Genomic DNA, 23,304 nt, shown 5'->3' on the forward strand with positions numbered 1-23,304 from the left:
TATCTAAGATATTACCTCACCAAACAGAAAACATGATAGGTATTGTCAGACTTCAAACTCAAGTGTTAAAAGCCAGCAAAATTTTAAGCTTTTCTGTGGCAGTAGAAAGCTTTTTATTCCTATTCCTCTCAACTCAAAAAATTCTCATAATCCACAGAAATTTTCCTCAACATTACATTTTTAAAAAAAACTTTGCAAAACTCAGGTCCCATTTAAGATGCATATTTTTATTGAAGTTAAAAAAAAACTTTTTGAAACCAGACAAAAAGGATAAAAGTAGACAAGGGTGTTATAATCTGACTATATATTCTCTCATTCTTGCTGGATCACTAAAATATAACAAAGGATTGTTCTCTATGTTGATTTTAAGATTGTTCAATTAAACCATTATTTGGTATCCTTTGAACAGGTTAACCTCTTAACTATGAAACATTCATATATTATACAGGAAACATTCATAGTTTATTTGGAAAACATTCATATTTTATATAGGATATACAAATTTTGAGGCGAGACAATAAAAACACAATTATAGCCGCAACACTACCCTAGCTGCATTGTGGTGATTATGTTTAGTCAGTTGTCCATCATATACAACTGGATTTTAATCGCGTTATTTACAGAGGGGCCAAAGCACTCATCTAAAGGTAAAGGCGCTCAGGTTTAATGTGCATTTTCATAGCCCTAGGAAAACACAACCATTATATACACTGTAAACACCACAGGGCATGAAATCCATCTCCAACCACAAACATCAATCTCACAGGATCACGCATACAAGGTCTAAGATAAGGTGCCTGGCTTTTACTTCTTAGGCATACTTTGCATCCAAGGGTCTTGATTTCCTTTTCACTTACTTCAAATAAGGTACCAGTGCTAAAAACACTTCCGGAGTCCCTGCTTAGAGATTGCCTGCAGTGAGCTCCTCGGAACATACTTGACATGGCAAGTCTTCATCCTTTGAGGATAGATTTGATGGGAAAAGCAGGCATAACTTATTCACAGCTGAGCGAGCCAAGCTACTGGGATCCCACCCTGGATCAAGTGTGAGGCTCTTACTGTAAAACTATGAGACCAGTTTTCTTACACAGCTGGTAAGTTTGGCAGTCCTGATGGAGCAAGTTCAGATTCCCCTAAACTGGGGACTGAGAGGCAACACTCACTTGAATGGTTTATGTATTTAGCATTTGTAAAATTGGGCTTTCCATTGCCTCTTACATAGACTTCAGTATTCCTCTTCTGTTTCACTCCCTCTTGCTTTCTTATGGATTGCTCGATTAAAGCTGTGGCAGGCAGGGACCCAGTGATTGTCGTGAAGCCCTAGCTTGCAGCCGGGAAAGCCCTTCTGAGACCGATGGCAGCACATCCAGTACCCAGGCCCATAGGGCAATGCCTGGCAATAGGGTTTGGGATGCCACCGGCACAGAGACACATCCCCTTTCACATATTTTTTCTTGCACTGCTTGCAAGGATCCTCTCTATAGCGTGGATCTCGAACCCAGCGAGAATCAGCTGGTCTAATATTGTAGTATTCAATGATAAACTTGAAATAGCAGCAAGTACACTTAAGAGCCACTAAACTCCTGGTGGGAAGTAACCTGAAGATTTTTACCATAATGTGGTGGGGCAGACATGCCATGTACTGCTGAGGCTCCAGAAGCTGCTGGATTTTAAACCTAGTCTCCAGAAAGTCATGAGACACCTGCTTCTTCCAACTAGATGCCTCAAGCACCAGTTCTGTACTTTCTCCTGCAGAACCTGGAGGTACGAAGGGCTCCACGGATTCACCTTTTGGATCAGATTTCCTGGAACTACCAGTAGCATCTTCAAGCTGCAGGGTCTCTGAAGATTCTCCGGCTGTGCTTTCATTCACCTGGGAACAGTCTAACTGGTGCTGACCAGGTGGCAAAAAAAACAACATCCCTGGAGGTGGCTCTTCACAGGTGTTGAAAAGAGAAGGCTGGTCTTTCTCCACTTTGGACACAGTGATGCTAATGCACAAAGATTCTTTTGTTCTCTGATCAGGATTTTGGCTAGTAAGTGGCACAAGCTCTCTACTTGTACAATCGATAGCATCTGTGGGCAATTCAGTGACTTGGAGACAGGTGTGAGAAGAAAAAGGCAGTCCATCAAGTTCATCTGTCATTTCCACATCATACCTACTGCTGGTTTTCATTGGGGTTTGTTGAGCTGGCTCTAATTCTGCATTGTCCGGGTGGAAAGTCACACCTGCTGGCAATGATGTGGGACAGCCCTGAGGAACACCATCCCAGTCTGGGTCTCCAATAAGAGAATGGGCAGCTCTTGAGGGTCCACAGTCCACAGACTGCACAGGATTCACCTGAGTGTCAGGTACCTCCAAGGTGCCTTGCTTGACTTTCCCTTCATCAGCCTGAGTGCCGTTTGCAAGCAACACCCTGCCTACATTTCGACGGAAACTATTATTCCGAGACAGGCTTCCAGGCTCACGCTGGCTCTGCCGCTTCAGGCACTCAGACTCCAGCCTAGCTACCATGTCAAGGACACGCACTGGTTCACTCTGTGGCTCAATAATCTCAGGATTTCCTCTTTCTGTGGGTTCTTCACAAGCTCCTGGGGAAGAGAAGGGCTCAGGGACAGGGGCCACACCTCTGGATTGGCCAGAAAACCTCACAATGGCAGGAGAATTGCTGCAGTTCTTTGTACAGCTGGCTAGTAGGGCACTGGCTCTTTGCTCAAGGAAGGCAACCATCTGTATGACAGACAGAGGCCGCCCAGTATAGATGCCATCCCCACTGTCACTCACATAATGCACAGAACAGTGCTCAATGCCACAGGCAAATGGCTCTGGTTGGTAGCACTTGCTGTTGACATCCCTCATCCTTTCTAACTGTATCTTGGCTTTTTTAAGATCCCCTGATTTTTTCCTTCTTTTAGTAGCTCTCCCATCAATATCCCAGGAGCTTTTTATTTTCATAGATCCTGTCCTATTGCTATACTGGTGGGCTGCAAAGAAGGCAATTTTCTCCTTTGTGTTTCCAGGTTTCACAACAGCCCAGATGTCAAGTGGCCCTTCCCCTCCTTCTCCCTGGTGGATTGTTGCAGACGGTGCATTCTTTCTCGGTTTAATGTTCAAGCTGTTCTCTACAGGATTCTTCCCACTCATGCTGCACAGAACATTTGGAGAAAGGACCCCAAATGGTGTTCGAAATGATGCTTTGCCAAGAGAGGCTGAAGGAAAGACACCAGGCTTCATGTAGCCACCTTTGTCTTTTTCATCATTGGCAGCCTTTTGGTGACTCAAAGGAGTTCTTAGAGTGTCCCTGCTGACTTCCAGAGGACGTTCTTTCTTCTGGAGCTTCCAATATGGCTTTAGGTGCATAACAGAGGCCCTAAGGGAGAGAAATACATTATTTGATTGAAAGGTTTTTGATTTTTTTTAAGACAAGTTTAAGTTAAGCCACCAGCTTTCTAGACTCCTACTAAATCAGCAACACTCTCACTTGGCTAGTTTTTAATGTACAGATGAAGTATATATAACAAAAGCAAAATAAACACTTTACATCGTTATCAACTTGAAAATAAATTGACTTTGGCTGAGTTTTATAAACTGACAAGTATCCTATACATAAACTTACTCATTTAAATAAAGTTCATCTTACTTAGAACACTTCATCAGTAAGTACTCAGCACGGTACAGACAATAGTATAAAAGAAACTCTTCCAAAAACCATAGCAGATTTTATGTTTTATTTTGTGTTTTGAAACAGGGTCTCCTTGTGTAAGCTCAGCCGAGCACAGAATCCATGATCCTCCTGCCTCAGCCTCCTGGCTGCTGGTATTATATGTACCCACACACCCAGCCTTACATGGTTAAGCACTTAACCTTTCCAGGTCATGATCATACTAGCATTTTGATTACCTATTTGATTACCTATTATTATATTTCTTCCTAAATTATTCCAATACTATTGACTATTCTGATGTCTACCTTTTCACTTACTTGATTATATGTGTTGTTCAACTATGCGTATAAGCACCTATCAAATTTCCCGCCTTTATTTTTTGTTGGAATAGGACTGGGAATTTAACTCAGAACCTAGAGCTTAACAAACACTCCCTCACTTGAGCTATGCCTCTAGCCCTTTTTTGCTTTATTTTTCAGATAGGGTCTCCTGCCTCAGACTTTGCCTCCTGGTCAAATGGGAACCACCGTACCCAGTTTATTCTTTAATATAGGGTCTTAATCACTACTACCCATACCCCATACCCCTTTTTCAGGTTGGCCTTGAACTGGAATCCTCCTATACTTACAAAATGTCTGAGACTTACAGGCATGAGCCACCATACCTGGCCTACTCCAACTATCTTAAATGTAAAATAGAATCTATAATCCTAATTCTAAAAACATTTTACATGACTTCAGAAAAACAGTGCCTTGTTTTTTTCCCTGGCCAGGACTGGGGATGAAAGCCACTCTGGAAGTGAGACATAAGATGATTACATCATAGACATGGGTTCTAGTCCCCATCCTATCAATGATTAGCTTACCTAGGGCCAGTCCCTTCTTCCCTGGATCTGAGCTGAAATGTTATAACTTGGGAGTTGAAAGATACATGATGCAATGATCACATCAAACCCACTACCATCAAAACATCCTGGATTAAGAAAGAGTATTTTCGAAAGATGCCTGGCTTCCTGCAAAATAAACCTACCACCCTAAATAAAGATCTGAAGTCAGATGGGTACCAGTAGGATGGAGGAGAGAGAAGAAATTAAATATGTTTCAAATACTCCAGGCTGGGAAGGTGGCTCAGTGGTAGAGCGCTTGCCTTGCAACCCTGAGGCCCTGGGTTCAATTCCTCAGCACCACATAAGCAAAAAGCCCGAAGTGGCTCTGTGGCTCAAGTGGTAGAGCGCTAGCCTTAAGCTGAAGAGCTGAGGGACAGTGCCCAGGCCCAGAGTTCAGGCCCCACGACCAGACCAAAAAAAAAAACCAAACCCATAACTTTATATACAAAAGTATACATGTATGCAAATAGAACAATGAAACCTGGAAACCTTGCTTTTAAAAGGAGAGGGAGAGGAAGAAAAGACTGATGAAAGTGAACTATACAACTTGTGAGTGGAGATGGGAAGAAGGGAATGGGAGAGAATGAGGGAACAGATGACACTGTATGAAAGGAAATGTACTTATTACCTGACTCATGTAAATGTATATCACCTCTGTATCACCTCTAAAATAACTTTTTTTGGGGTCAGTCGTAGAGCCTGAACTCTGGGCCTGGGTGCTATCCCTCAGCTCTTCAGCTCAAGACAAGCACTCTACTACTTGAGCCACAGCGCCACATCCAGCTTTTTCTGTGCAAGTGGTGCTAAGGAATCGAAACCAGGACCTCATGCATGCAAGGCCAGCCCCTGGAATTGTTTTTAAAAGGGGAAAGGAGAGAGGAAGACAAAAGTGTGATACGAGGGGTGAAGTTGATCAAGGAACATGGTATGCATGCATGGAAATACCACTATGATAGTGTATGCTTTAAAAAAATAAAAAATTTTAAAAAGAATCGGGGAGCTCATGGCTCACGCCTGTAACCCTACTCAGTAGGCTGAGATCTGACTCAGCTCAGGATGGTCAAGACTGTGAGACTCTACAGTTAAGCAACAAATGATCAAGAAGTGGGGCTGTGGCTAAAGTGTTAAGAGTGCCATCCTTGAGCAATAAAGCTCAGGGACAGCGCCCAGACCATGAGTTGAAGTCTTAGGACTGGCACCAAATAAATAACTTTAAAAAAATGGGATGAAGTCACAGGTCAGAAGAATAGGAACCAGCAGCTGAAGATGTTAATGAGCATGGTATATTTCCCTACACTGGCTCACTGAGACAGTGGCACAGCATGTTCTTTGCTGAGTGGTGAACAACATTTACTGAACGCCTGCAGTGTAGCTCCCTCTATGTAACTGTCTTCAGGTATCAGCATTGATTGTCAAGTATGCAAGCGATTGTTTAGTTCAAGCTTCCCCTTCAGCTAAGAGAAGAAATACTGATATGGTTATATGGTAAGGAGAACTGAATCCTACATTTAAGAATATGAAATGTCCTTTAAAAGATAACCCCTGAAGTAGATATTAGGATCTTTCTGACCTTTGGCAATTTATATCCTAACCATTTATAGAGATCTTCCCCTTTCTGTGTTGTAGCATTTTTAATAGCTTTCTATCATATTCTATAATTTAGTCCTCCAAAAAGAACCACCCAGAAGTCTTCAATATGACATATAAATGAACAAAAGAGGAACTCTGACTCACTGTCTCTTTGTGCCAACTATTTTCTGATTTTTTATATTCTTTCAACACCTCTATAAGTGAAATGGAAGAAATGGATGTTGAAAACAAAATTCTCACATAATTATCTCATCAGAGTGTCTGTGAATAAATTAAATTTAAACTGCAATATGTGTGCTATTTTGCATTGCACAATATGTTCCCTTTGCCTTCATCCCCCACACATTATTTTAGGTTTTGTTATTGACAAAGACATCAAGAGAAGCAGTTAATGTCACCAGGAAGGCTTTTGTATGCATTTAACCTGTAAAGTCAGCTAGACTAACAGTTAGTTACTGTGCAAAACGTTCTAGCTAGATGAATCAGGAAAAGATCCCAGGAAAAAAAGTGAGGAAAGCAAAGGTACAACAGAGAGGGAAAGCCAGTAAGGACACATAATTAGAGGGTTAGGGCACAGTGAGATGGAGTGCTCTGAAGGAGGTGCAATGTTCAAGGGTTGCTTGAAGCTGCTAAGGATAGGGAGGTTAACTTTTCTGCCCCTTGGTTGGCATCATGAAGGCCTTAAAGGCAGAAAATAGGTGTTGATGGAGTATAGAGAAACTGTAAAACGCTGAGCTGAGAGGATATGATGTAGGGTAATAAAGGTGTTTGCTGCAAAATTCTATAAAATAAAAACTTAAAGTCTCCAACAGTGTAAACCACGTGGTGATACTTGCACAACTACCCACTAGACAGCTAAAGCAGAAAAATCCAGATCGGTTTCCATGGTTGCCAACTTTAAGGTACCAGGGTTTGAACTCAGGGCTTACTTGACTTGTTCTGCTGGTGCTCTACCACTTTAACCACACTTCCAGCTCTGTTATTTCAGAGACTGGGTCAGATTTTTCTCCAGGGACTTACTTCAAACTGATCCTCTGACCGCAGCCTCCTGAGTAGCTATAGGATTACAAGCACAACCCACTGAGCATAAGTTGACACACTCTTCATCACGCTCTTTTGTTTGTTCATTTGGGTTTTCTGTCTTTTGTTTTTGTAAAACTTGGGCCTTACTCATGCTAGGCAAGTAATCTACCACTGAGCTGTACCTCAGCATTTATAATAATATTTTAAAAGTTCACTCTAATCAAGTCCCACTCCCAGCATACATAGTCTGTGGCCTTTTTGTTGACAGACTGCCACTTTACCTCAAACTCCCAATGTTAAGACTGTGATCTTCCTGTAATGATGGGAATGTACCACCATGTCTAGCCTCTTGTTTATTGAAATGAGGGAGTCTCATAAGTTTCTTGCCTAGCTGGCTTCAAGCCACCATGCCTGCTTTTCAATTTTATATTTTTGATGTAAAGTCTTGCTATGTAGTCTAACCTGGTTTCAAACCTGTGATCTTCCTTCCTCATCTTCCTGGGTGATCCAGATATGTGCCATCACAGCTGGCATTTTTAGGCTCTACCCTAAGTAATCACTTCTCTAATTCTAACTCACTAAGGCTAATAACTCCCCATCCCACATTTCTAGTGGCATTCTCTTCCAAACTTCATAGCCTTATGCCTAATAGACATAATAGGAATCTCAAAATAAACCCAATAAATTGATGACAGCTTCAAGTACCTAATCCATCAAACCAGAAACTTGAGTCATTTATGTTCTTCCTCCCTGACCTCTACATCCAGTCACCAAAATCACTCAAACGTTCCCTCCTATTCATTCATAGTATGACTTATCATCATTTCCACTACACAGTTGTTAAGATGCAGGAAAGCCTACCTTCTGTCATTTCAAAGACAAAGTTCTAGAGTCCACCCAGCCAATCCTTCAGCTTTACCTAGTTTGCCTACCACACTTCTTGCCTTTGGAAGGTTGTTCACAGAACGACTACAATGGGACCAGGTAGGAAAAGGCCATATAATAGTTTTGAAGAGACAAAGACCATAATATTTTTTCAAAACTCCACCTACAAATGTCCATTTCCTTCAGCCATTTTTTGTTTACTAACCAAGCCAGGCACCCAACTCAGGAGATTGAGATCTGAGGATTGAAGTTTAAAGCTAGGCTGGGCAGAAGTGTAGGTAAGACTCTAATAGCCAGTTAACCAGCAAAAAGCTAGAAGTGGACATATGACTCAAGTGGCAGGCACCAGCCTTGAATAAAAACATAAAGGGCAGCACTAGGCCCTGAGCTCAAATCCCAGTGACTAATGAACATGCGCGCATGTGCGCACGCGCGTGTACACACACACACACACACACACACACACACACACACAAACACACACACACACACACAGAAAATAAAGAAATTTACTAACCAATCTGGGCTAGATACTTATGCTGCAGTTATAATCACTGCTTTATGACAAAAAACTAAATACAACAATAAAATATCTTGTAAGAGCAGAACAGGTGCTATGAGGGTACATGAGGAAAAAAAGATCAAGAAAAAATGTACATGTAGGGAATAAGTCCTAGCACCTAGCTCAGGTTATTTTGTTTTTGTTTTGTCAGTCATGAGGCTTGAACTCAGGGCCTGGGCACTGTCCTTGAGCTTTTTTGCTCAAGGCTGGCACTACTCTACTACTTTGAGTCACAGCACCACTCTGGTTTTCTGGTGATTAATTGGAAATAAGAGTCTCATGGACTTTCCTGCCTGGGCTGGCTTCGAATCATGATCCTCAGATCTCAGTCTCCTGAGTAGCTAGGATTACAAGCACCCTGCATAGCTCAGTTTTGAGGGTATAGGAACAGGTCTGAGAAGCTCTGATCTCCTAAGCTAAGTCCTAAAACTAAGCTAAGTCCTAAAATAAGACATACAAAATTCTAAGAAGAAATGTAGGTATAAGAGAGACAGTATGAGTTTATAGTGTTGTGTAAAGAGATGATAGACAAGCAAGACTTCTTACTAGTCATTAAAACTGAAGGATGAGCCAAGAGCCAATGCTCATTCTTGCAATCCTAGCTAGTCAGGAAACAGATCTGAGGATCACAGTTCAAGCCGACTGGGCAGGAAAGTCTGAGACTCTTCAATTAAGTACTAAAAAGGCTGGAAGTGGAGCTGTGGCTCAAGTGGTAGAGCACTGGCCTTGAGCAAAAAAGCTTAGCACAGCACCCTGAGGTCAGGCCCCAGAAGCAGCACAAAAACAAAACAAAAAATCAGAGGATAAAGGACAAGTTTCAAGTAAGGATGTGGACCCTCATTTTATGGCTTCAGCAACTGTAGGAGGAATGATTCTTCTTAGTGGATGGCAATAAGGTAGCTGGGTAGATTTGGAACAGCAGAAGCAGATTAAGTTCAATTTCACAAAAAAATGTGGGGACTTCAGGGCTTCCTGCAAAACAGATATAACCAGAGAAATAGGAAAAGAAGATAGACATTACCAATACTTCAATGAATGAAAGTGTATCTAGAGAAACTTTTCTAATTTGAACACATATTACTCTGATAACCAGAAAATGTACATAAAAGGTAGGCTCAGTCAATGGAAGAGTCTTCAGCAAGGTACAATGAGGAATAGTGATAGCTGGCAGTAGAGATCCCTGGTGACCTACACAGTGAGGGAAAGTCTCCATATATACTTATCACCTTGTATCCTTTCCAGGAATATGGTGTGATTAACAATGAATCAATTAAAGCCTGAACAACATCACTCCACTAATGACCAAATCTTGCTTTCACTAATTATAGCATCCTTTCTAGGTATGACTAATGATAGCTCAAAAGGTTAAAAAAATCTACCTTAAAAGAGATTATAGAATCCACAAATAAAGTCATAGAAGTGAAATTATGCTTTAAAAAAGGTTAAGAGTCAAGAGTAATTTTGTGTGTATGTGGGTGTTTGGGGATCAAACTCAGGTCCTTGTCCTCTACCACTGAGCTACAGTCCCAGCCCATTTTTGTTTGATAGGGGTTTGTTGTTTGGTTTTTTGAGATAGCTCAAGTGGGCTCAGAACTATATGGTCCAGCTAGGCCTTGATCCTCCTGCCTCAGTATCCTGAGTGCTGGGATTACAGACCTGAGCTATTACATAATAACTCCTGCATATAGAGGGCTAAGATTGATGGTCAAGAACCCAAATGATAGTGCTTGATTTGAACAGGGGAAAAGGAATGAAATTTTCTTGGTGCTAGTAGCAAATCATAACATACAAAAGATCAATGTCTGACAATTTGCTTTGTGATGGTAAAATGTGTTTGTGACTTTAAATATCACTACCCCACAATAGTGTGAAATTTATGTAATTACTTAATAAAAAAACTATTTTAAAAAGATCAATGTCAAGTTTCTAATTTGCCACTGTGTGGTCTTCAGTCCTTAATAAAAAAGGGGCAGAAGGCAGCCTGTGGCCCCAGCTATGGGGCAGGCTGAGATTGGGAAAGATCCTACCTCAAAAATAACCAGTACACGGGCTGGGAAGGTGGCTCAGTGGTAGAGTGCTTGCCTTGCATGCTCGAGGCCCCGTGTTCGATTCCTCAGCACCACATAAGCAAAAAGAAAAAAGCCGGAAGTGGCGCTGTGGCTCAAGTGGTAGAGCGCTAGCCTTGAGCTGAAGAGCTGAGGGATAATGCCCAGGCCGAGTTCAGGCCCCGCGACCGGACCCCCCCCCCAAAAAAAAATAACCAGCACAAAACATAACAGTACAATGCCTGCCTTACAATGACAATATCCTAAATTCAAATGCTAGTACCTCCAAAAATAAAAGGATAAAGACATTCTGTTAGAAAGATTCTAACACCTCCCCCACACACACCTCCAATATTCCTCTAAGGCTTAGAATTTAAGTACTGAGAGAACACATCCAACTGCTGTTATAAAAAAACAAACAACAGTAAACAACCCTGTCGTATTTTTACTCAAATTGAGTTCCAAAATTAGTATTAGAGGATGAAATTTTCAGACAGAGTTTACATCTCCTTTTTTTCTTTGTTTTTTGGAAGACAAAGACTGACCTTGAGCTCCTAGGCTCAAGAAATTCTCACCCACTCTCTAGTTTGTCACCACACAGAGCTATAAAAGAATATTCTCATGAGGTGTCGGTAACTCATGCCTATAATCCTAGCTACTCAGGAGGGCTGGGATCTAAGGATCAAGGTTCAAAGCCAGCCCAGGCAGAGAAGTGGCTGTGAGACTCTTTTTTTCTATTAACAACTCAAAAACCTGAAACAAAGCTGTGGCCCCAAGTGGTACAGTGCTATGCTAGCCTTGAGCAAAAAGTTCAGGGACAGACTCAGGCCCTGAGTTCAAGCCCCACAACCGACCCCACCTCCCTTAAAAAAAAAAAAAAAGGGCTGGGAAGGAGGCTCAGTGGTAGAGTGCTTGCCTTGCATGCCTGGGGCCCTGGGTTCGATTCCTCAGCACCACATAAGCACAAAGAAAAAAGCCGGAAGTGGTGCTGTGGCTCAAGTGGTAGAGCGCTAGCTTTGAGCTGAAGAGCTGAGGGACAGCGCCCAGGCCCAGAGTTCAGGCCCCAAGACCAGACACCCCCCCCAAAAAAAAAGAATATTCTCAAAAAAATTCTCTAAAGCCGTCTCCTGGAATTTGTATCAGGAGGGTTGGGTGATTAATAGCACATAATATAAAAATCCTTTATGTTCCTACTACTCAGTAGTAGCGAAGAATGGTCTTTGGAAACATGTATAGATTTAAGAACAACTTCCACCTCAGAATTCACAATGAAATTTAAAAGCAGTACCTGCTTTGCTTGCTTCAAAGTTGTCTCTAGTATAAACCCAGTATCATAAAAACAAAGTTCATTCCCGAAAACAAAGGAAGGTTGATGGTAAACCTGATGGGAAAACGAAATATTCAAAATCTATTGAGCCAGATTAGAAATACTGCTTTTGTATGCCTTGCTAGGGGCTATTCAGAGATAGACCCAATGTGTTTACCAAAGAAAGTCTCAAAAGCTTGACTACAAGCACAGCTGTTCAATAATTGCTATCATACGCTGGTCAAAGAATCCCATTCAGAATTGCTACTACTAAAGCTATCAGGCTTGTGGCCAAAAGTTGAAAAGGCTCCTGCTTTTGAAACCTGCTTTTAGAGCTTAGGAAGCAAATTTAACTAGTGAGGTTAAAAATGGACCATATGGGGAGAGGGGAAGATGGGAAGGGATGGGAAGGGGAAACAAAGGAGGAGGCAAAAATGCTTGATAAGAAATGTACTCATTACCTTGCTCATGTAATTGTAACCCCTCTGTATGGTATTTTCATAATTTAAAAAAATTTTTAATGGACCACACAGTTCAGGACTTTGTCTTTAAAACAAATAGGCAGCAAGGAGTCCAAACTGTAATCTTATCTAGAAACTATATTCTATATATGTGCTTTGTCTTAGCTCTCAAATAAAACTAGAGGAAATAGTTTTAGAATAGATAGACTGTCTTCATCTGTGTAAAACCAAGGCCCATCTCAGTCTATAGAATTTGACTCTACTAAAATTCCTAGAGACGTGTATCAAAGGCTTTATCTTATAACAAGGTATATAAAACTCCTAATTTTAGGGTAAAAGTTGTGCCTTTAGAACCAGTTTTACATATAACCAAAAAAAAAAAAAAAGACCAAAAAAAAAAAAAAAAACAGGATCAAAAGAACATTTAATTAAATCCTATCCAAGGAAAAATCCTGGATGTTAACCATATATTACTTTACATGGTTGTAATCTTATTGTACATTAACCAAGTTGAATTTTTTGAGCACCAGTCATATTTTTCACGTGACTATATCATATTTTAAACACATCATCTGTTTAAGTGCCAGAAGTTAACTATTCCCTCCAATCCTGGACATTATAATGTTACTCTCTTCATGAATATTATATCTAAAGGTTTTGTTTTTAGAAAAGACTTCCAGAAGTAAAGTTGCTGAGACATAGTGTGAAGAGTTTTATGCCTAAATGTATCTTGCCCAATCAGTCTGCAAGGAGTGTGCTAATTTTTCCTGCTACAAGCAGAAAGGTAAGCATACCAAATTTTATGGTAAAAGTTTTGTTACTCAAGTTGTTTTTATAGCTAAAAAATGAATATAGAGCTAGAGTTAAGCATTGCAAGTGCGAGTAGAGTAACTCAACATTTCTAAAATGCTTACTATGTGCCAGGCAATGTTTTAAGTTCACATTATCTACAAAGAACTGCACACTACTCTTTTTTATTTTAAATATATATTTTTATTGTAAAGATACTGTACAGAGAGGTTACAGTTACATGAGCACACTACTCTTATCTCCAATCTTAGATGAGGAAACCAAAGCAGAGGGAGCCTTCAATATCACAAGAAAGGAGGGGGAAAACTGGGAGAAAATGAGAAATGGGGTGACAGTGTTCAAAAAGAAATGTACTCATTATCTGATTTATATAACTATAACCCTTCTGGACACAACCATTACAATTTTTTTTAAAGATCACAAGAAAGCATATCATGAGCATAGAGATGAATACAGTCAGAAGTCAATGTTTACATCCTCAACCTACCATACTATAAGCAATAAGGAAAGCAGCGGTTGAAGTGCTTATCCCCAAATTAAAAGAGGAGATCAAGAGATTTTAACAGTGAAAAAAAAAACGCAGAACTGAGACTAAAGGTTCAATTTTGGATGGCCCACTTTGATACCTTACTTGAAATTAATCTCTTTCATTATCAAATATTTAACTTGGGCTGGGAATGTGGCTTAGTGACAGAATGATTGCCGAGCATGCATGAAGCCCTGGGCTTGATTCCTCAGTAACACATAAACAGAAAAGGCCAGAAGTGGTGCTGTAGCTCAAGTGGTAGAGCTAGAGCTTGCCTTGAGCAAAAGAAACTCAGGAACAGTGCCCAGGCTGAGTTCAAGCCCTAGAACTGGCAAAAAAAAAAAAAAAAAAAGTAACTGCCAGCAAGCATTTGTGTGAGTCTCTGAAGAAGGGAGGACCTTAACTCAGACCACACTGACTCAAGGCAAACTTGAGAAATACACATTTATTTCATTTCTTTCCTAATCTAAAATTCTCCAGTATATTGATAACAACTAAGGAATAGAAGCAGACATCATTAGAAGCACTCAAATTTAAATTTGACTTTTTGAAAAAAAAAACAGAGCCACTCCAGTGTTAGACCTCCAGCCAATGAGCAAAAACGTCCAATACTAAGTTGGAGTCCCAGTCTAAAACCAAAAAGAAAAAGGGAAATTTCAAAAATTGAATATAGCCAGGCGCTGGTGGCTCACGCCTGTAATCCTAGCTACTCAGGAGGCTGAGATCTGAGGATCGCGGTTCAAAGCCAGCCCGGGCAGGAGAGACCGTGAGACTCCTATCTCTAATAAACCACCAGAAAACCGGATGTGGCGCTGTAGCTCAAGTGGTAGAGAGCTCGCCTTGAGCTGAAGAGCTGAGGGACAGCGCCCAGGTCCAGAGTTCAAGCCCCACGACCGACCAAAAACAACAAAAAAAATTAAATATAGTAGTCTGGAACACACATCTGAAAAGAGATGACATTTCAGGTCTAAGACTTGAATGACTACACAGAACACATACACACAGAGAAAAGAACATAGTGATACTGGTTTAATGTTAGCTCAGTTTGGATTTATTTAAGAAAATTAGGGAGGGAGGTGTTGGGAAGGTGAGGAGGGAAGGGATGTTAGGGGAAAAACAAAGGAGGGGTTACAATGCTCAATAGGAAATATACTCATTACCTTACTCATGTAACTGTAACCCCTCTGTACAGACTCTTTACAATACAAAATATATTAAAAAAAAGAAAGAAAGAAAGAAAACTAGTTCCACAGAATAAGAAATGCTAGATGCGGCTGGGAAGGTGGCTCAGTGGTAGAGCACTTGCCTTGCATGCATGAGGCCCTGGGTTCCATTCCTCAGCACCACATAAGCAAAAAGAAAAAAGCCGGAAGTGGGGCTGTGGCTCAAGTGGTAGAGCGCTAGCCTTGAGCTGAAGAGCTGAGGGACAGCACCCAGGCCCAGAGTTCAGGCCCCAAGACTGGACACACCCCTCCCATAAAAAAAAAAAAAGAAATGCTAGAGAACAGAAATGACGTTACAACTCCAGAGAAAAATAGTAAACTAAATTATTAAACTAATAAAGAGTAATACCAGTACAAATAAGATAAATATTATTATTATCTATCTAGATTTTGTCTCCCACTAAATCTTTCAGATAATGGATCACTTGAAGCTATACAATACTACATCATTCCCAAAAACTACAGTGAGGCAATGAGAGGCATTTAACCTGTTATACTTTGTATTAGTCCTCAAACTGCTACTTTGTTATAAGCGTATAGTTTGCTAGGACTTCATAACAAAACACCACAAACTGGGTAGCTTAAAACAACAGAAAATGTATTTCTTGTGGTTAAGACTGAAGATATCTGAGGGAATGGTTGCTCCTCAGGTCTGTCTGCCTGACTTGCAGATGACTGCCTTTTCAGTGTCCCTATCTATTCTTTCCCTTGAGCACATTTTATTCTTATGTGTCTAAATTTTTAGGAGCAAGATTAGATTAAGACCAGCCTGATTTTAACTTGTTCATTTCCTCTTTAAAGCCTTTTCTCCAAATTCAGTCTCCTTCAACAGATGAAGTGGGGGGTGTAAAGGGGGGGGGCAATAACCCAGCCCTAAATAATTAAAAAAATGAAAACTCTACAGGTTAAAGTTTGATGTTTTAAGATCAAATAAGAGAAAAAATTAAAGTTATTTTTATATGAACTTTACGTAATCCAAGATAGTCCAAGGAATGATTCAAAGAATTCAATAACTCACTGCTCTGATAATATACTGCTGGACAGTCTCCTAACTTACTCATTTATTCAGAATACAGTGGTTACATAACCTTTCTGTAGTTATCAAGTTCTTTGAAATACTGATGAAAGAAAATGAGCAGCCCCTGAGAAAATGACACGTATCTGCACATCATTTCAAAAAATTCCTAACACTAACCAGCCTCCAAAGCTTATTCATGTTACAAAGTATTGACTTCAAGACTTTTTATCATCAAAATTAAAAATGAAGTCTGTTGAAAGACGGGAGAGAATATCTGAAATTGAGATTGCCTGGGAAAAAAATATAAAGTACGCAATGATGTTCAGACAACGGTACAAAAGAGAAAAGTGGACAGAATGTCACTATTTTACTTAGGAAATTTCACGGATCATTTCCTATAGCTTTAAGTTTCCAAGAAAGAACTTCTTTCAGCCTAGTGTTCTGCTACATTTACAGACTTGATTTAGAATTGGAGTGACAGAATCTAAAATATGTATGTACTAAAATATTAAGACACACATTAGTTTTGGTATTACTTACTGAAGCCCTCAGTTTCTAAACTGAACCAACTCTACCCAAAGTTTGTTGTAGAAGGGAAACTGGGAATATAGTATTATTTAGTTTTCTAGTCCATTTAGTTTTACTTCATACTTGCTGCATTTTTGCGACTTGGTAGCTTCTAGGACCTTCTCCATAGTTTTCTAGTAATGTTTATGAGGATACTTTCATTTTAAACTCTAGTCACCTCCCTAAGTATTTTATTTAAAGCAACCAGCTTAAGATGGTGAACCAGAGAGTTGTCAAGGCCTCAATAAAACACATAAGAAAATCTATGATTACATTGGACATGATAGCTTCAATGCCTATATTCTACTTAAGAGGGCAGAGATCAGGAAGATCACACAGTTCAAGACAGCCTGAGCAAAAACATCTTTGAGAACACATCTCAATCAATTAGCCAAGCGTGGTGATAGGCACTTGTCATCCCAGGTATATGAGGATCATTGTCTGTTGGTAAGCCCTAGGCAAAAATACAAGGCCCTACCTTGGGAGGAAAAAACAATCAAAAAAGGACTTGGATGGAATTGAAGATCATTACACTGAGTGAAATAAAAAGGCAGAAAAGGTAAAAAGCGATAAAAGCTAAAGGAATGGCTCAAGTGGTAGAGCACCTGCCTACTGGGTTTAATCCTCAGCACTAAGGAGGGGAGAGGCAACAGGAGACAATCTTAAGTAAGACTTTAATGCAGCTATTTATAGTATTAACCAAGTAGAGAAGTACATAGTATATACTTAAATGAAAACTAAACTGGAATTATTTCTAGCTGGGAAATAACTAAGAATAAGTAATTCTAAACAACTTCCTCACTAGATGAACTATGGAGTCTGAAGTCATTTGACAATAACCAGCTAGTCTTTATAGATTCATACTGCAAAAATCTCAACACTGAATCATTTACTATTAATCACTGCTATCAATGTCATAGGGAATATTCATTCAAACAAAATACAGTAAAAGCCACCGAATACTCTAAATTTTACTTCCTAATAGGTTCTGATTTTAAAAAAAAACCTCTAGATTCTTTAAAACAAGAAAAACATGGAGAGTCTATGTTAAAAAGGACTTAAGGTCAGCTAGGCACCAGTGGCTCATGCCTATAATCCTAGTTACTCAGGAGGCTGAGCTCTGAAGATCCAGGTTTGAAGCCAGCCGGGACAGGAAAGTCCATGAGACTTTTTTTTTGGGGGGGGGGGCGGTCATAGGGCCTGAACTCTGAGCCTGGGCGCTGTCCCTCAGCTCTTCAGATCAAGGCTAGCGCTCTACCACTTGAGCCACAGCGCCACTTCGGCTTTTTTGCTTATGTGGTGCTGAGGAATGTAACCCAGGGCCTCAGGCATGCAAGGCAAGCGTTCTACCACTGAGCCACCTTCCCAGCCCTTCCATGAGATTCTTATCTCCAATTAATAACAGAAAAAGTTATCAGTGGTGGTGTGGCTCAAGTGGTAGAGTGCTGGCCTTGAGCAAAAGGAGCCCAGGGACAGCACTCAGGCCCAGAGCTCAAGCACTAGGACCAGCACACACACACACACACACACACACAAAGACTTAAGGGAACAGAAGTCATTCAACAAACACCATTTATGTGGTTGTGTATACATTTTGAAGCCATCATTTCTTAGATACATTCTGAAATATTTTTACAGTAAATAGTATGAAGAAAGGACTTCCTTCAAAATGTGGAAGAAATGACTAGAAATATAGATCAAAAAGATGTGACTGTGAGGTGAAGCTGTTTGATTGCCAAGTTGGAGTTACCATTCTACTATTTCTGCATATAGCTAAATTCTTGCATAATTATTGGTTTTCAGAAAAAGAAGTACAGAGAAGCATTTGTAAAACACTGGATGAATAAGCCTTGAAAATGTTCACTCATTATGTACACAAAGTAATGGGCAGCTTGTGGACTGGAGTGAGGTAAGGAATTCCAAGAGTCTCTGGGTGGGGCAGCTCTGCAAAAACTCATCCTAAGTCCCTCCCCTCTAAGCTCTAGGCAATCTCACACAGTCACACTCCTTCCTGGTTCAGACAAAGGTCATTTAACGTTAAGTTCTTCACTCTACAGTCCTCAGTAAAAATTGAACAGGAGAGCTGGGCACTGGGTAGCTCACGCTTATAAATCCTAGCTGATACTCAGAAGCAGAGATATAAATCCTAGCTGATACTAAGGAAGCTGAGATCTGAGGATCATGGTTCAAAGCCAGCTTGGGTAGGAAAGTCTGTGAGATTCTTATCTCCAATAAACCACCAGAAAACCGAAAGTGGTGCTATGCCTCAATGGTAGAGCGTAGCCTTGGGCTGAAGAGCTGAGGGACAGTGTCCAGGCCCAGAGTTCAAGCCCCATGACCGATCAAAAAAAAAAAAATTGAACAGGAAGTAAATTAGAAGGCAAATTCAAAATATGATGAAAAGAAATGGAAATAAACACATAAGAAATCAAAAAGAAAAAAAAACTTGTAAGACAACAGTGGTTAACACAGCCACCATTTCTTTCAAAGACTCAAATTGTTTTGCTTTGTTTTGAAATGTTCTAGGTAGACTGCCTCAATTTCTCAACTACTGAGATAATTAAAATGCACATTCTGCCAATAGTACCCAGTGGTTTCGACGTGTCTCCTTTCAATTCCCAGAAATGTGCCTCTTCCCTTGTTAGATACCCTGTCTTCACCTCTGCAGTGACGATACTCTTTTCTGTATTCTATACAAAGCACTCAGTCCAATACCTTGTACAAGGCAAGTATTCCTTAGGGTGAATCAACATCAAAGGTAAGGACTTAAACAGGACTATGGACAATTTGACTAATCAATACTTGAATACCTTTCATTTCCTGGTTACTTGGGCCCTGTTTTTAGAGGTAGAGAAACAGAGGATAGATGTTGTCTAGGACATGATCAATCACTAATTTTCTGCCAATTGAAAAGCCACTTGACTTGAATAACTAACTGCTTTTTTCCCCAGCATTCTACTTACCTAAAAACATACCTATGCAATATTATTTTTTAGAAATTTTAAAGAAAATTCTACTCACCAAACTTCCACAATAGTTATTTAATACTAACTAAACACAATTTTCTTGCCCGGCATCAGTGGCTCACACCTGTAATCCTAGCTACTCAGGAGGCTGAAATCTGAGGATCGCGGTTCAAAGCTAGCCCAGGCAGGAAAGACCATGAGACTCCTATCTCCAATAAACCACCAGAAAACCGGAAGTAGCACTGTGGCTCAAGCGGTAGAGCGCTTGCCTTGAGCTGAAGAGCTGAGGGATAGTACCCAAGCCCAGAGTTCAAGCCCCAGGACCGACCCAAAAAAAAAACAATAACAAATTTCATTTTATTAATAACTTCTAGGACAGAACAATCTAGACATAAAGGTATTCATTCAGCTGGGAGTAAGCAACTACCCTCTCACTTTCAAAGCCCCAAAACATATCCTTTAAATACTAAAGTACACAGACACTAAGTCCCAGTGAGAAAGGCTATAAAATTTCCCCACATAGCTGTCTAAGGTCATGTTTACATAGTTACAAAGCAAAACAACAACAACAACAAAAAGCCAAAGCAGCATCAGCACTAGTAAAATTTATGATAAACAGATTCTACACACCCAAATTATAAGAGAACACCAAGAAAAAGTTTAAAATATTTAGCTTTAAAAAACCATAATTATACTATGCCCTATTTACCATGTTTTGGGTTTTTTTTTTTTTTTTCTGTGTAGGTAAAGAGACAGAGACACATAGACAAAGACAGAGCCCAAACACACTTCATTAATAATTACTCAGTAGAAAACCCACCTAACTTTCTGGCTTTAAATTACTTGAAGTATGTGCAGTTCACACCCAATACCCTTAGTACCTCAATAACTGACAAAATCATAAAGGAAAATCTGCTGATATTAATTCAGTGCTAGAATAGCAAAATTATAGCACACCAAGAAACAAAGCCAAGAAGGTGGAAGTAAAAGGCAAGTAATGAGATATGATACAAAATTCCCTCACACACTATTTTTAGTGAGACTATCCCTTTCTTTCCTATTACCAATCTTACTAAAGGAAAGGACTATTAGACCAAATGAGTTAATGGTATCATGGTTAACTAACTGCTGGAATTTATGTCTCATGACACAATATTTTCCTTTCCACACTCCCAAAACAGGATCTTACTCCCTAGTCAGGGAAAGGAACTTGTTTTTCCAACAGCCAATTGGATACAAGTAGACTGATGAGGGCGCGCGCGCGCGCGCGCGCGCGCACACACACACACACACACACACACACACACACACACACACACACACACACACACACACACACACACACACACACACACACACACACACACACACACACACACACACACACACACACACACACACACACACACACCCCACATCTATAAATATAATAGCACTTGAGCTGTAAGCAATGTTTTAAATATACAATACTGTTTTTCACAAACATCTCATAAGACCTGCTTTTTTGTTCCAAAAAGCATTTGCATCTGCAAGTTCAGTGTGAGGTAATCCCTCTTTCTCAAGAATATCTACCCTGTAGTGGTTCTCATGTCACCATAATTAGTACCGCTTACAATGTTCTTCAACTATTATGCAGAAAAAGAAAAACTCACTAAATAAAATTTACTTCAAGTCACAAATGTAGCCATTGCATCAAAGATCATTATTTTCTGATATACTAAAATTCAAAACATAACACTGTTAGGTTATACAATTTGAATATACCAAGTTCTCACTATAAAAGCATTGGCAAAATAGTTTACCAATATGTATCATGTATGAAACAATGCTTTCCTCCAAGGTAAAAGAGAATCCAAGAAAGCTTTTTATCCTAAAAGTTGTTTTCAGTGGTTATCAAATAACATTACTGAGAAGCAAAATAGAAGCTAACCTGTACTGCCTGGGATCTTATGAAGAGGTAACAACCTTAGCTTCACACTCAAGGAGACCCTTTAAAAATCCATACTTAGCTGAGCTACTCAAAAGGCTGAGAAAAGTCCTTAAGACTGTGGCCTCCAATTAACTACCAAAAAGCTGCAAAGTGGAATGGTGGCTCAAGTAGCTGGAACATCAATCAACCTTGGCATAAATGCTAAGGGACAGTAAGCAGTGAATTCAAGCCCTAGTACCAGCACCAAAAACAAAACAAAACTTTCAATGTTTTAGGTAACACTTAAGGAAAGTAGCAATTACTTTCATTATTTCTACTGTTAATGGAATGTACAGTGAGAGAAATGTTTTAAAATGTATTAAATGTATTAAACACTCCAAGAAAGCCAAATAGGATACTCTTAGTTCATTCATTAGGAAAATACCACCTTACAGATTAACTTCGAGGCATTAGTACTCCTAGTTTAATGAAGATAAAATGAAAGCCAATGTACAAACAAAGGTTTCAGCAGCAGTTCAAATAAAGAAAAGTACCAGAGTATCTTTTAAAAATGACATACACAGCCAAGTGTACTGGTTTATAATACCAGCAATTGGGAGACTGAACCATTGGAGGATATGTCAGCCAGGAATAGAGACCCTGTCTTTAAGGGGAGGAAGGGCTGAAGATATTGCTGAAGTAGAAAAGGCTTGCCAAGCTCCAGGTCTTAAGTTCAATCCCCAGTACACCAAGAGAAGGAAATCCACAAAAGAATATGCAGAATGGGTGTTAGCATCAAAATGGTTTTTGTATCTCCATATAGATGGGAGATAAAAGACAGACAGACAGACAAATAGGTAGGTAGGTAGGTAGGTAGGTAGGTAGGTAGGTAGGTAGGTAGGTAGGTAGATAGATAGATAGATAGATGACAGATAGATAGATAGATAGATAGATAGATAGATAGATAGATAGATAGATAGATAGATAGAAACTTACAGGGTCTCACAATCTAGCTTAGCCTGGCCACAATCTCAAAATTCTCCTGCCTTGGTCTACCCAAGTGCCTGAATTGTAGGCATGTAGCAACATGTCCAGTTGTACTATATATTTCTTGAACACTTATTTGGAGCTTCCAGTTAGGGGAACCCAGCTGCTCACATACCTTGGACTAAAGAACAGCCTTCCTCTATTGGAGAAGGAACACATAACTTAGAGAGGGATACACTTGCAGTGGTGAAGTAAGAAGGAAACATACATCTAGACAGCCCGATCAGTTTAATCAACTCTGGAAATCAATGGAAAGACAGATGTCATAGCCAGACCACTCACTATGTTTATTTGCTCTTTATAGTTCCCCACATATTTAACTACACGATATACGTAACAAAAAAAAACTAGAAAATCATAGCTATAAGAGCTCAGTAAGCTTCTCTTTTTTGGATAATGTTCACATATTTCTCAAAGTTACAAAATACTATATTGGATCAGAAATTATTCAGTGCAATATATGTTAGCTGTGCCTTGTTATAAGCTAAGGATGTTTAGATACATCTTGAACAAGCGACACTGAAGTCTGCAAAAAGGCTTTAGGGTTTAGATCCTTCTAAAAGCAATGGACCTGCATCCTGCCCGGCTTCCATAAGCTGGTGCATTGTTACCATGGCAACAAACACCCTATGAACAGAGATAATTTGCCACTTCACTGGAAATTCAAAACATTCTACAGTTTTTTTTTTTTAAAACATTGACATGAGATGGGAAAAACAAGAAAGAAAAACAAAAGTAGGGGAGGGATAAAGGGGAGAAGAAACAAAAAAGTGAGGTGGGAGAAGCAGCAGAACAATTATGGAGTGTATAAACAT

The 23,304-nt window shown here is 39.8% G+C and overlaps 1 protein-coding gene across 5 annotated transcripts in view; it reads right to left on the bottom strand.

Annotated features, from left to right (window-relative positions):
* Nucleotides 1-206: 206 nt before the first annotated feature.
* LOC138805120 (F-box only protein 34-like) overlaps nt 207-23,304 on the bottom strand; it is a 73,719-nt gene continuing 50,621 nt past the window's right edge. For all 5 annotated transcript variants that reach the window (XM_069989712.1, XM_069989709.1, XM_069989711.1 and 2 more), the window contains one exon: nt 207-3,371. In XM_069989712.1, coding sequence (XP_069845813.1) covers nt 1,226-3,361 — 2,136 coding nt within the window. In that variant the 5' untranslated portion in view covers nt 3,362-3,371 and the 3' untranslated portion in view covers nt 207-1,225. The remainder of the gene's footprint in view (nt 3,372-23,304) is intronic.

The sequence above is a fragment of the Dipodomys merriami genome, unplaced genomic scaffold (assembly GCF_024711535.1).
Source record: "Dipodomys merriami isolate MVZ:Mamm:240054 unplaced genomic scaffold, mDipMer1.0.p SCAF_388, whole genome shotgun sequence".
NCBI lineage: Eukaryota > Metazoa > Chordata > Mammalia > Rodentia > Heteromyidae > Dipodomys > Dipodomys merriami.